The 12,677-nt window shown below is 46.3% G+C and overlaps 1 protein-coding gene across 1 annotated transcript; it reads right to left on the reverse strand.

Annotated features, from left to right (window-relative positions):
- Positions 1 to 1,099: 1,099 nt before the first annotated feature.
- Positions 1,100 to 8,502, reverse strand: LOC147258087 (uncharacterized). The gene is made up of 5 exons (XM_086210311.1): positions 8,311 to 8,502; positions 7,638 to 8,106; positions 6,360 to 6,524; positions 4,985 to 5,109; positions 1,100 to 4,016 (listed from the first exon to the last, which is right to left on the reverse strand). Exons 2-5 carry the CDS (start codon positions 8,076 to 8,078, stop codon positions 1,994 to 1,996), a joined length of 2,754 nt encoding a protein of 917 aa, XP_086066437.1. The 5' UTR covers positions 8,079 to 8,106; positions 8,311 to 8,502; the 3' UTR covers positions 1,100 to 1,993.
- Between the last annotated feature and the right edge of the window lie 4,175 nt (positions 8,503 to 12,677).

Consider the following 12,677-nt stretch of genomic DNA (forward strand, 5'->3'; position numbering starts at 1 on the left):
TGGCATGTATGAGGTATTTTGTAGTCCAACAGTACATAAGCATGGCACGTATGAGGTATGTTTGTAGTCCAACAGTACATAAGCATGGCATGTATGAGGTATGTTTGTAGTCCAACAGTCCATAAGCATGGCAGGTATGAGGTATGTTTGTAGTCCAACAGTCCATAAGCATGGCAGGTATGAGGTATGTTTGTAGTCCAACAGTCCATAAGCATGGCAGGTATGAGGTATGTTTGTAGTCCAACAGTCCATAAGCATGGCAGGTATGAGGTATGTTTGTAGTCCAACAGTCCATAAGCATGGCAGGTATGAGGTATGTTCGTAGTCCAACAGGAAAGTTACACTGCTCCTTTAATGCGCAGCATCTAAACTGCTTTTTTTGCTTGCATAAGTATGAGCTCAAGGAGAAAGATGGGTGACAAGGGTTAAACTTCCATTGTAACTGTTAAATTGTAACTGTGGTTCTCTGAGTGCAGCGACCTCCTCTCCAACCAGCCATGTGCCTCACATGTATGAGGACTCACCGAACAGGTGGAATATGTTGCAGGGTGGAGAGGTGGTCTCAGTCCACCAGAGAACTCCCTTTTAGAGATTCATCCCTTTGCCTAGAAGTTTTGGCCTGCAGGACTGTTGGAACCAGTTTGTCTGTCTGAGAACTCTTTCTGTAGCTATCAAAACTTGAAAACACCTGCCCTGGAACTGATCATCCTGAGGTAAAAACACCTGCTGGTTTGGTCATGAGAATACAGAACATTTTCACTCGCTCCAGATAGTATTTGGATTAGGAAATGTCATATTCACAGCAGCATCTCTTCTGTCTGTAATGCAGTTCTGACCAGACAAACAGCTGCATTTTCATTGGATATTTCTTCAGTGTGATTGAACATCTGGAGTCAATATAAGTGAATAAGTCGCCTGTGCAGACTTGTGTGATTCTTCGTGCAGGAAGCTCTTTCTACTTGCTGTGGTTCTGCTCTTTTAAATGATTTACAGGCTTCACACAGGGACCTTACAGACGACGGCTGAGTGATGAATGCCAACATCTCAAAGACCTCAGCGAGCAAACGTAGGCTGCCCCTCAAATAGAAAACTCTGGTCCGCAAAATTATTCTGGATAAGAATTTAAGAAATCATTCCATGGAGAGACAGAGGATTTATGCCTTCCACTTCTGTGGCTTGAACTTCATCAGTGAGCAACACAGACACTTTATGTTGCCAGCCATTTCAGTGTAATAGACATATTCATATAGAAGCATATGTCTGACAGATCACATCATGAAGCACCCACGCCAGCACCAGGGACGGCGGCCCGCGGCCTCCATGGATTCTTTTAATTACATTCAGGAAAGTTCAGTGTTTTTATGTCATTCCAGAAACTTGGAGGTCAGAACTGGGAATGACGTCACAACTGAGTTGACTGTGTTGCAGAAGCAGAAGTCCAAACACGTAAATACCTTAATCTGGTATACAGGTAACAGCTGATGAGAACCCTTGTATTTTGTGCTTATAAACATCAAACAGCAACAAGTCTATAGGTAGAAGATGAACACACACGATTACACACCATTAAGACATGAAAACATATCATTAAAGCGCCCATGTGATTGGTAAACAGATGTCAGGTCAGTTTCCAACTGGGAGCAAAGAAATTTCAACTTCAGAATTCAACTGCAACTCAAAAAATATTAAACTGGAAAAACTCAGTCCCTTGTCACTGTTGTTTCCTACAGTCTTCCAATCACAGGAGAGGAGAGGCGGGACACGGATGAACCCTGATGTTTGAGCGCTAGAACCTGTCAATTGTCCGAATGTAAGTGAGTCGCCAATAAAAACCCTGAATCCTCACATGCCAGCAGGTTTTCTTCTGTCCCCCTGAGGTTCCATCATTCTTACACCCAGATCGTCCTAGCCTGACACCCCTTGAAGAGCCTGGAGTCTTCAGTTCATAAACCCTCTGTTGGACCCTGGAGGTCAGTCCTGGCTATGGAAGTCTTCACTTGTTCTTGCCAATCAGATTTCCAACTCGCTGCATAAATCGGCCCAGTTTGTTGTCGGTGCTGGTTTGCGTGTGGTATGCTGGGTAGCCTGGGTCGTGCCTGGTCAGGGAGGAGCGCTTGTCTTTGTCAGGTGGTTGCAGGCTGGCCGTCCTCCCGGACTTATCCAGGTGGAGGTGCTTCGTGCTGAGCAGGTACTCATAGCGGCTGTAGGCTTGCTCTCTCCGGGTTTGGAAGGCAGTTGTCCCGCCGTCATCCAGATTGCTCCTGGAGCTGTGGTCCGGCGCTGCCGCTGGGTTTGATTTTCTTTTGCTTGACCGTTGAGAAGATAACCTGTGTAAGGTGAATGGAGATTTGTGCTTCTCTGTCTCTGACGAACCACTGACAGAAACCTGTGACTTAGAGATGCTCTGGGTCCCCGTCTGCTCTGCCCGTGAGTTTGAGCCCGAGGCACTCTGAGATTTCACTGACGGTTTCCTCTGAAGGGACTTCTCCTCTTTTTTGCCAGCTTTCTTTTCGTCTGCTGTCAGACTTGAATGCACTCTCAGTCTCATGGAGTTCTTTCTCTGGAGAGCTGGCTCATCACGCTGTTTTTCTGTCAGAGAATTTTCAGCCTTCGATGACTCAGGTGTATTTAAAATCTTTGGAACCAATTCTGCCTCACTGCACAATGGTTTCTTAGCTTCCTTTGAAGGACCTGAGCCTGAACCTTTGGCCACTTTACTCGAGGAGCTGTGGCTTCCCCTGGCAACATTCGGATGCTGTGGTTCTGCAGGCATACTTGAGTTAACCTTTGGAAGAGATTTCTTATCTTTGTACTTTTCTTCATATCCCTCTTTGAGGGCAGTGGAATCTAAATTGTTGACACAAGTATTTGAACCTTCTTTCTCTTCAGGGATCTTAGTCAAAGACTCCATTGTTCTCGGGTGTTGGACAGTGAGGCTGCTGGATGCCAAGTTGAGTTTCACAGTCGTATCAGCAGACTCATGCCGGTCATACATCAACGCTGTCGTGTGGTGGGGACCTGTTTGGATGTCCGCGTAAGAAGCAGAGTGGTTGCCATCAGCAAGGTTTTGCTCTTTTTTTTGGCCTTCCTCGTTTGTCTCACTGTCCTGGTTGTTGGCCTCCAGGCAGTAGTCATCTTGTGTATCTGTCTCCACTTCTGCCACACTCAGTCTTATGTCCACACTTCTTAATGAAGACAACAACTTAGGTCTTTCTAGAGCAGGATATGTGGACCTCAAGGACTCCTGACTGTGCCTGAGACTGCTGTATTCCTGCAGACTGAGCCTCTTGAGCCTCAGTTCTTCCAACCTGGCCTTAATGTCCCTGGACCTGCTGTGGATCATCTGAGACTGGTGCTCATTTAGGCCTGTGTGACTGCTATATGGTGATATCACCGGGGATAAGGCATCACATGATGCATCTAGGGGCACGTCGCTGTCATTCAAATATGCATCAATTTTCCATCTATGCAGAGACGTCTCTGAGTTGAATGGGATCAGATTCTGGTCTGGGCCATAGCGAGTCCGGTGTCTAAAGTGCTGTTGAGACAACCTATTTGGTAGCGGCGTGTCTCCGCCCCCCCTCAGGTTAGTCCTCTCAGGAATGTCTTTGGTCCCCATCCTCAGCCGTGTCATTGAGTTTAAATTCTGCAACTCGCCGCCATAACTGTGCCCTCTCACCAGATTCCCCATGTCAGGACAGTGACACTGATGCAACTTTTCCTGCATGCTCAGGCCTTTGGTCATCATAGCGGCACTGGGAAACCTGTCCTCCGGGGCTCCTCTCATCCCGTGCAACCCTCTGGATCTCATGTGAATGTGATGGAGGCAAAGCTGGCTGGAGCTTGGGCTGTGCAGAGCCACTGAGTAGCGGAGAGATGATCTCTCTTTGGACAGGACCACAGGGACTGTGGAGCGAGCGTACAGTCGGCGAAACTCCTCATCGTAAGAGCAAACCAGCTGACCTGTGATTACCAGGACCATGCTAAGGTTGATCTTCTCGAACGACCATGCGTAGCTGAAATTGACAAAAGACACAAGTGCAATGATAGTTAAAAATTGATCATTCAGAGTCTGTGTATCATTCGTTCATTCGTTTTTCAAAATAAAACCAAAACTAGAAAAATGAAATAACGGCTCGTTTTTTCAATATTTGTTTCCAACCCAAATCGGAAAAACGGATAACGAATCGTTTTTCCGATTTCCGATTTTGTGCACAATTAAAAAATGGACAAAACGGATAACGGGCGATTGTCCAATTTGCATAGTTTGATTTTACGCAAGCCGTGTGACCCGGAAGTGAACTTTACTCGGAAACGAGAGAGAACAGCGGCAACCATTATCGCATCAGCTCTGGATATTTCGGCGTGTGTTTTTCCCTCCTCAAAAAGTTGAAAAAGTAAGTCCAGCCATTTCGCTCTTGTTTTTGTTCTTGTTCTTCAACTTCGTAATTTTTTTTGTAATTTTTTTTACTTCATCTTCACTTCCAGGTAAGCTACAAAACCTGGTGCAGGAACAAGCACCTGCTGCATGTTAGCTGCTCCTGACTTGAGGTCTCAGATTTCACAGAAATAAAGGAAAAGTGCAGATGCTTGGCAGGGGATTGGATGAACCGTCTGTCCATCACACCTAAACCACATCTTCTACTGGTCCCAACCACTGTTGGCTCAGAAACAAACACATAATTTGATCTCATGGCTCCGCCATCTTGTGAAACCAGCTGCCGCACAATGACATGTTGGCTATGATAGCTGTCACGCTAAAGCTATCGTGCATCAATCAGAATGTTGGTAGAAATGAACTAAGAGTGTTTACACTGGGAACAAAGGAGCAGATGTCATCGTCTAACTAATGTTCATGGATACAGATCACACGCGAACTGAAGAGTGAGGGACTCTGTCTTCCTTCTTTACTTCCTGTCGTCAGTATGAAAAAAGCCGGTTGATCAGATTCGTGTGAGGTGACGTCACTGTGAGAGACACTCACCTGTAAGTCCCATACAAAACTGTCCGGCAGTCCACCAGGAGGAATTTCTGCTCCAAACCGCCGTGGAACTTCACCCCGGACTGACACTGGTACTGCTGCCCCTGAACCGTCCGAACCCGAATGTTCTGACAGAGAATCAAAGAGGAGCGACTGAAACTGCTGCCTGGAGTAGACAGAACAAAACTACCCGACAGATGATGGCGTCTGTCTGCAGGTGGTGCTCAAACATGGCTGTGCATCCACACTCTAAACTGGTCTGACGTTCTGACAAAAATTGACTGAAAATGACTTCAACACTGTATGGATATTGAACAACCAAAGGAAAAATATAATAAAGTACGATTTCAAATAAAATATTTTGTGATTAAAAGACTCTTGTGAAACTGAAGAGTGAAAAGGTTTCAGTTTCTTCTGCTGCTGTGTTGCTGATTTGGGCAAATGTATTTATTTTAGCCTGAAAATCAAATAAAATTTGAAAATGCACACATAAAAGACGATGAACTACAAAATGTGAAACCTGAAAAATGAAGCGAGGCGGATGTAAGTGAACTTCTCTTCAGTTTTCATTCCTTGCAGCTTTGTGCTTTCGTGCTCGTCAACAAGATGAAACCTGTGAGCTCCTCGGGCTGACGCGCTGCCTGATGAGGCTACTGGCTAAGCTATTTGAGAGGATCACAAAGCTGTCGCTGCGTTCACAGCAATGACTTCTTGTTTGTTCTGCCCAAGAGTCACTGTGATGCTGATGAACAGGAAAATCCAGCCAGCAGGTCTGTGCTGTAGTTGTTAGTGGGAGGTAGCGCTGCAGCAGCAGCCAGGAAACAACGAGGGTGTGGAGCAAATGTCAGAATTAATCCACGAAACACTGCCAACACAAGAAAGGCCACAGGCGCAGCTTCCTCTCGCTACATGTCCACAAATAGAAGGCAGGGAATGTCCTCATCACTTCTCAGTTAACATTTTATTCATGTTTCAACAAGCAGTTTTACAATGTAAGAAGCTAAATTCAAACCTTAACAATCACCTGACCACCAGGATCCAGCAGAAATCTGCTACAGAAGCAACTTTAGGAGGTAAATCACCAGTGGAGGACAGTCCAACAGTCAGGGTTCCAGGATAAAGGTGGTTTCCGTCACTGTTAGTTTGAATGATGGAGGGACTCCAAGGATCAATGAGTCATGACAAGGAATTCAAGGAATTCAAGGAGGGAGATTACAGGATGTAAGCCAGCAGGGGTTGATATCGAGGTGTGTGGTGACAGATTCAGGGATTTTAAGGGTTAAGTGATTCAACAATGGGCCTGTGTTGATGTTTGTCACTGTGCAGCACCTGGTTTTGTCTTGAGTCGTCTGTTTTGTACGGAAACATTCACTTTTACCTTGAGCTCCTGGACGTTCACGCCAACCCGCAGAGACATGATGTGGAAGCTCCTGAACTGGGCCTCATCCAGGAGGATGTAGACTGCCACTCCCCTTAACGTCGCACTGATGATCTCTTTGAAAATGTCAACGTCGGTGAAGATGTCCATCGCCATGGCGATAACCTGAAGACAAATTCCATGACTGAACCAACCAGAACATAAGAACTAACAGATCAACTCCCAGAGATGAAAACCAGGAAGATTAAAAGTAAAACTTGTTGAAGGGAAATTATTGACAGATGGAGTTATTTTACACATAAGTCCAGGACAACATGTCTGCAACTACAGGCCCTCTTTTAGAGAAAATTTCTTATTTGCCGTTGTCCTCAGAGTCAGACTAGAGGACAGAGCCCCTCCTCCAGGGAGCTGAGACCCAGGCTAGTTAGCTTAGCACAATGACTGGTAGTGGGTGGGAAGTGTTAGCGTAGCTGCGTCTCTGCCTGCATTAATATCAGGAGGGTTGTGTGTAACCTTGGTGATGAATACCAGTTTAACATGAGGAGACGTTGTAGTGGTAGAATCAGACACGTAGCCGGAACTACTTTCCTGACTGGGAGCAGTGATTTGACGCAGCACCTCCAAAGCTCCACTTGAACTTGGGTCAACAGAACCAAAGGTTTGTTGAGGACTAGAAGAGCGACTGCTGCTACTGCTGATGAGGAGGAGGATTCCTGCTGGACACACCAGCATCCTGGACCTGAGCTAGCAGATGCTAACACTTCCACCCTCTACCAGCCATTGGGCCAAGCTAACTAGCCTGGACCTGAGCTAGCTGATGCTAACACTTCCCACCCACTACCAGCCATTGGGCTACACTAACTAGCCTGGACCTGAGCTAGCTGATGCTAACACTTCCCACCTACCACCAGCCATTGGGCCAAGCTAACTAGCCTGGACCTGAGCTAGCTGATGCTAACACTTCCCACCTACCACCAGCCATTGGGCCAAGCTAACTAGCCTGGACCTGAGCTAGCTGATGCTAACACTTCCCACCTACCACCAGCCATTGGGCCAAGCTAACTAGCCTGGACCTGAGCTAGCTGATGCTAACACTATATGGAAAATTTTGGAACCATGTGACTACCATGACTCATTGCAGCAGAAACACCTGCAGATCTCAAGTTCACACGTTTTAGAGAATGATGGATGAAGTTTCCATTGTAGCTGACCTCACAACACGTGTGTTAGTGCGTGTGTTCCTTGGGTTGTGTAGGGAGATGGATGGCTGGTTCTCACCTGCTTGGCCTCTTGGATCTGCTTGCGGACCACCTCTTTGATGGTGGGCGTGTTCTGCCTGGGTGGGTGGAACAGCAGGCTGATGCTTGTGTCCATCTCCTCCAGAGCCACCACGGGCCAGCCTAGGTCCAAGTCTGGTACCTCCTCATCAGACTCAGTGGGGAAGTAAGTGGAGGGGCTGTGGTCCTCTGTGACCCGCTGCCCCTCACAGCCATCTTCCACCACTGGCACCTCAGCATTGTCCAGGATGAAGAAGATCTCGTCCTCGGACAGGAGGTGGCTGATCTGCTCAGCCCGCAGAAACTCCTCATAGGCCTCTGTGCCCCCGCACAGCAGAGCGTAGATGGCCAGCCGGTAGGACTCTCGGTAATGCGGCTGAACATAAACAGGACTGTTGTCTTCCTTCAGTGAGGACAGGCAGGACAGACTGGACGCCATCATCTCTCCAACCTCTTCAGCTGACAAGAACCTGGAACAGGAAGTGGAAGGAAATATAGCCCTTATTAGCCGTTTGTTGGTGATAATGATGACGTCTATCAAGCAGCTCCTACACGTCTAGATTTCTTTCATTGACTCATTTGTCCTCTGTCTGGATGTAAGACTGAGGAATCGATCTAGAACCTGTCAGTCAGGTGGAGGTAAACAATAACAGGTATGAGAACTACTACTTTACCACTGTCAGGAGCTCGGTTCACCTCTGGGGAGAACACAGGAACTTAATCCACAGCAGGTGAGAGAACGTGTTTTCTGTGAGTCTGAGCTGAAGAACCTCCACTGGTCTGTCCGGCCACGTCTCCTGTTAGAACCAGCAGCTTTCATGTGTGGATTAGAACCAAGCAGCCTGTCATACCTGCCTGTTCCCTCCACTGCAGCACACCTAATGTAAGAAGCCCCGCCCACGTGAACACACCTGGGTGTCAGGCGAGGAGCAGGTTTGTCGATCCTGCAGCTCCTCACATACACTCGGTTTCATGTTACTCCTGCTCTTTCCAGAGCAGAGACGATTTTCTGCTTAATGACGCCGGAGACAAATACAACAGCAATGTTGGACTTGTGTCACCTGGTGACGTCACAAACTACGTCAATTCAGTAGCACCCGTAGAGCCACTCGCGAAAACTCCTCCCATTTGTTACTTTCTTTTACGATCAAATGATTTTTATTTAAACAATAACACCAATTACAGTCAGGGACATGACTCCTTGATAACAGGAGGACAGTATGGAGTTGACAAGGAACACCTACCAACACGAGAAGCAACAAGGGTCTTGTGCCTCAGTGAGGCAGAGCAAGACAAGACAAAAAGAAAAGAAAAGAAATGGAATAAAGGGCACCACCCCAGTGCAACACTCTCACCAGCGCGCTCTTACAGCTCTCATGCCATCTCCAAGCTATGGTTCTGATAAGTTCCTCCTTGTGCGCACACACACACACACACACACACACACACACACACACACACACACACACACACACACACACACACACACACACACACACACACACACACACGTATACAGACTCCATTCAGGGGATACGAGGAAATTACAGTCTGCTCAAGTCAAGCAAGGGAAATTATCTATCTAAGTTCTTTCAGCGAATCAGCCGCTCTGCGCCAACTGTTCATGGTAGCCTCACTAGCACCGTCAATTCTAGCTGCTGATCGTTCCACATAAATTACATCCAGGAAAGTAAGCGCCCGTTGCCTGATGGTGAGGGAATGGGGAGGTTTTCATTGCACCGCAACCAACTTCTTGGCGGCCGTTAGACCGGCTAGTACAGTGCGCTTTTTAAACATGGTGATATTCATCTCTGACCGATGGATGAGCAGAAGGACAGGTAGTGTCACTGGAACGGTCACTGATACCGAGTCAGAGAGCTTGGCTGCCACCTTAGACCAGATCTGTGAGGCAGGAGGGCGGTTCCACAGAGACTTTCAAAGAGCATAAGCTTCACGAGGGATCACTTATCAACTTCACCCAGTGGAGTTTGCGAGGGGTTAAGTATGTTCTGTGTATAAAGTTAAAAAGGATCTGCTGATGGTCTGGGTTATGGGAGGCCTCTCTAATGGGTCCCGACTTGTGACCAAGCCAAAGTCCAAATTGGGGCAATCATGCCTCCATATTCTGTCAAGTGGTGATTCAGTATAGGAGGCCTCCAGGAAAAAAATGACACAGAGCAGATACTCTACCTCTATTTTTACTTTGTGTGACAAGTACTTGGTGTAGTGGGTGAAGAGGAAATGCTTGTTGCACCATGCGCCTGTAAAGATGCTCTAAGTTGGAGATAGAAAATGATACCTGTCTCTAATGCCGTGAAAGCTGCACAGCCCAGGCCATTGTTACTTTTTGTTATAAACTCTGATTATATTGTAAAACCCAGAATTCAGCATCAGAACTGGGATTCATGAACCGTTAAAAATGAATAAAATATAAATCCATCGTTGTCTTCATCTTATTCCTTTCTAGTCAGGGTCGTGGGGGGGTGGAGCCTATCCCAGCACCTACGGGCGAGAGGCGGGGTTCACCCTGGACAGGTCGCCAGTCCATCGCAGGGCCAACATACAGAGATGAACAACCATTCACACCTCATTTTATTGGGCTGCACGGTGGTGCAGCCCAATAAAATATAAATGTCAAAAATAAATGAATTTATAACGGAGGGTTATTATCTATTATCGTTCTTTGTAAGTCATTTACTTTATGAAATTTATAATTGTTTGCAGTTATTTAATCCAGGTATTTTGTTTTCTATACTTTGTAATACTGTGTTGAACATGCTGTTGTACATTTAGACTGCTAGGGATCTCACATGGTGCCCTGGGCTTCTCTCTCCTCCTATCTGTCCTCCCGTATGTCCATCCCTCCATCCATCATCCATCCATCCATCATCCCTCCATCATCCATCCATCCCTCCATCTTCCCCCTCTTCTCCTGTTGAGGGTGGTAGGGGTGGAGCCTATCCCAGCAGCCTTCCCCCTGGACAGGTCACCAGTCCGTGGCAGGGCCAACACATAGAGACAGACAACCATTGGCTCTCCCAGCCACGCCTACGGTCAATTTAGAGTCTGGATTAACCTGGTCCCTCTTGATGTCTTTGGACTGTGGAGGAAGCTGGAGTACCAGAGAGAACCCAGCAGGAACAGGGAGAACATGGAGACTCACCCAGAAAGACCCCGTGCTGCAGCCGGGGCTCCACCCACAACCTTCTTGATGGGGGCCACAGGGAGGACCACTGCTCCACCGGGCAGCCTCCTCCTGTATGTGTTATACATTAATCACACTCATATGGGTTACTAACTTGTCTTCTTCTCCGAAGCCAAAACCTGGACTATATACACACACACACACACACATATAGACACACACACACACACACACACACACACACACATATATATACACACATGTATATATATAAACACACATACATATATACACACATGTATATATATGCACACACGTATGTATATATATATATATATATATATACACACACATATATACACACATGTACCTATATACACATATATACACGTACATATATACACATACACACGTACATATATACACACGTATATATACACACGTATATATATACATATATACACACATGTACATATATACACACGTGTATGAGTGAGTTTCACAGCAGATTCCTTGACGTGTTCATCAAGTATCCTGATGTAATCCTCCGTTTTCATGGTAACTTGGACCTTGACGAGATTCCCTGTGCACTGGAAGAGGAACATCTCCATAGCATCGTGCTTCCACCACCATACTTGACAGTGGGCAGTGGTCTTTGGTCTATAGCTTCTCCTTGCTTCCTCCAGACATACTGAGTATCCATGTGGACAAATAACTCCAGCTTTGTCTCATCAGACCACAGGATGGTGGACCAAAAGGCAAGGCAAGGCAATTTTATTTGTAGCCTGTTTTCCCCACCAGTTTGTCTCCAGGCTTCATGGCATCATAAAAACATCCTCTGCCCTCAGAGCCTCACATCGACTGAGGAGAAACTCCATGGAAAACCCTTTTAACAGGGAAAAATGGGAGAAACCTCAGAGTGAGGAGGGGAGGAGGATCCCTCACCAGGAGGGACAGACGTGCGGTAGATGTTGTTACAATGCAGTAGATGTTGCTCTTGCTTCAGATGACCTCTATAAAAGGCCAGGCAAGCTACCAGATGTTTTTTCCTGAGCAGCGGCGTCTTCCGAGGTTTACGTCCATGGAGACCTCCTCTGTGCAAAACTCGCTCAATGGTGGACCGTAACACCTTTGTCCCTGTCTGCTCAAGTCTTTGAATTAGGGCCTTGGTTGTGGTCCGGGGGTTGGTGTTGATCTCTCACCAGATTTTCCTGGCAAGTTTGGGGGACACCTTACACTTTTGGCAACGCCCACTGAGGTTTTTGACAGTGTTGAAGCTCTTGTGCTTGTTGATGCTCTGGACGGTTGAGACAGGGACACCATACTGCTTGGACATGGCCTTGTAACCCTTTCCTTCACTGTGGGTACGAACACAACGCTGACGTAGGTCCTCACTGAGCTCCTTCTTCTTACCACGATGACCACCTGGACAACGACCTGAACACTTCCCACTATTTAGACTCTTCTGGAAAGATGTCTTTTCTCACTTTAGCATTTGGCCAACAATGTTAAATAAAAGGTTTTATTCCATTGTGACATCTTGAAGGAATTATTGGACAAAAATGACCACAGTTGGCACGTTTGTTGAAATATTGTCAGGGGTATGAATAATTTTGGACTTGGCCTTTTTTGGAACTCCATCAATAAAAGAACCCAGAAATATATGTTTTTTTAAATTTTGTATTGTTGTCATTCTTTCAGTTGTTGGTCACATAAAGCTGATACACAAATTTGAAAACATGCATTTATTTCATCACTAAATGAAAAAATCACAAGAATTAGCAAGGGTATGAATAATTTTGAGGACGACTGTATGTGTGTATATATATATATTCATATACACACACACACGACTATTACAGTGATATCATATATGATGATATTCCTCTAATATAA

This window comes from Aulostomus chinensis, chromosome 8, assembly GCF_037954235.1.
Source record: "Aulostomus chinensis isolate RoL2024-O1b breed Wild chromosome 8, RoL_Achi_v1.0, whole genome shotgun sequence".
NCBI lineage: Eukaryota > Metazoa > Chordata > Actinopteri > Syngnathiformes > Aulostomidae > Aulostomus > Aulostomus chinensis.

Bases quoted from the DNA above. Each gene is read 5' to 3' on its own strand.
- LOC147258087 (XM_086210311.1), bottom strand. From the start codon at position 8,078: ATGATGGCGTCCAGTCTGTCCTGCCTGTCCTCACTGAAGGAAGACAAC. The intron at 5,110-6,359 runs GTAAAAGTGAAT...ATTCTCTGTCAG, and splicing joins TGAACGTCCAGGAGCTCAAG to AACATTCGGGTTCGGACGGT. The intron at 4,017-4,984 runs GTGAGTGTCTCT...TGTCAATTTCAG, and splicing joins GTTTTGTATGGGACTTACAG to CTACGCATGGTCGTTCGAGA.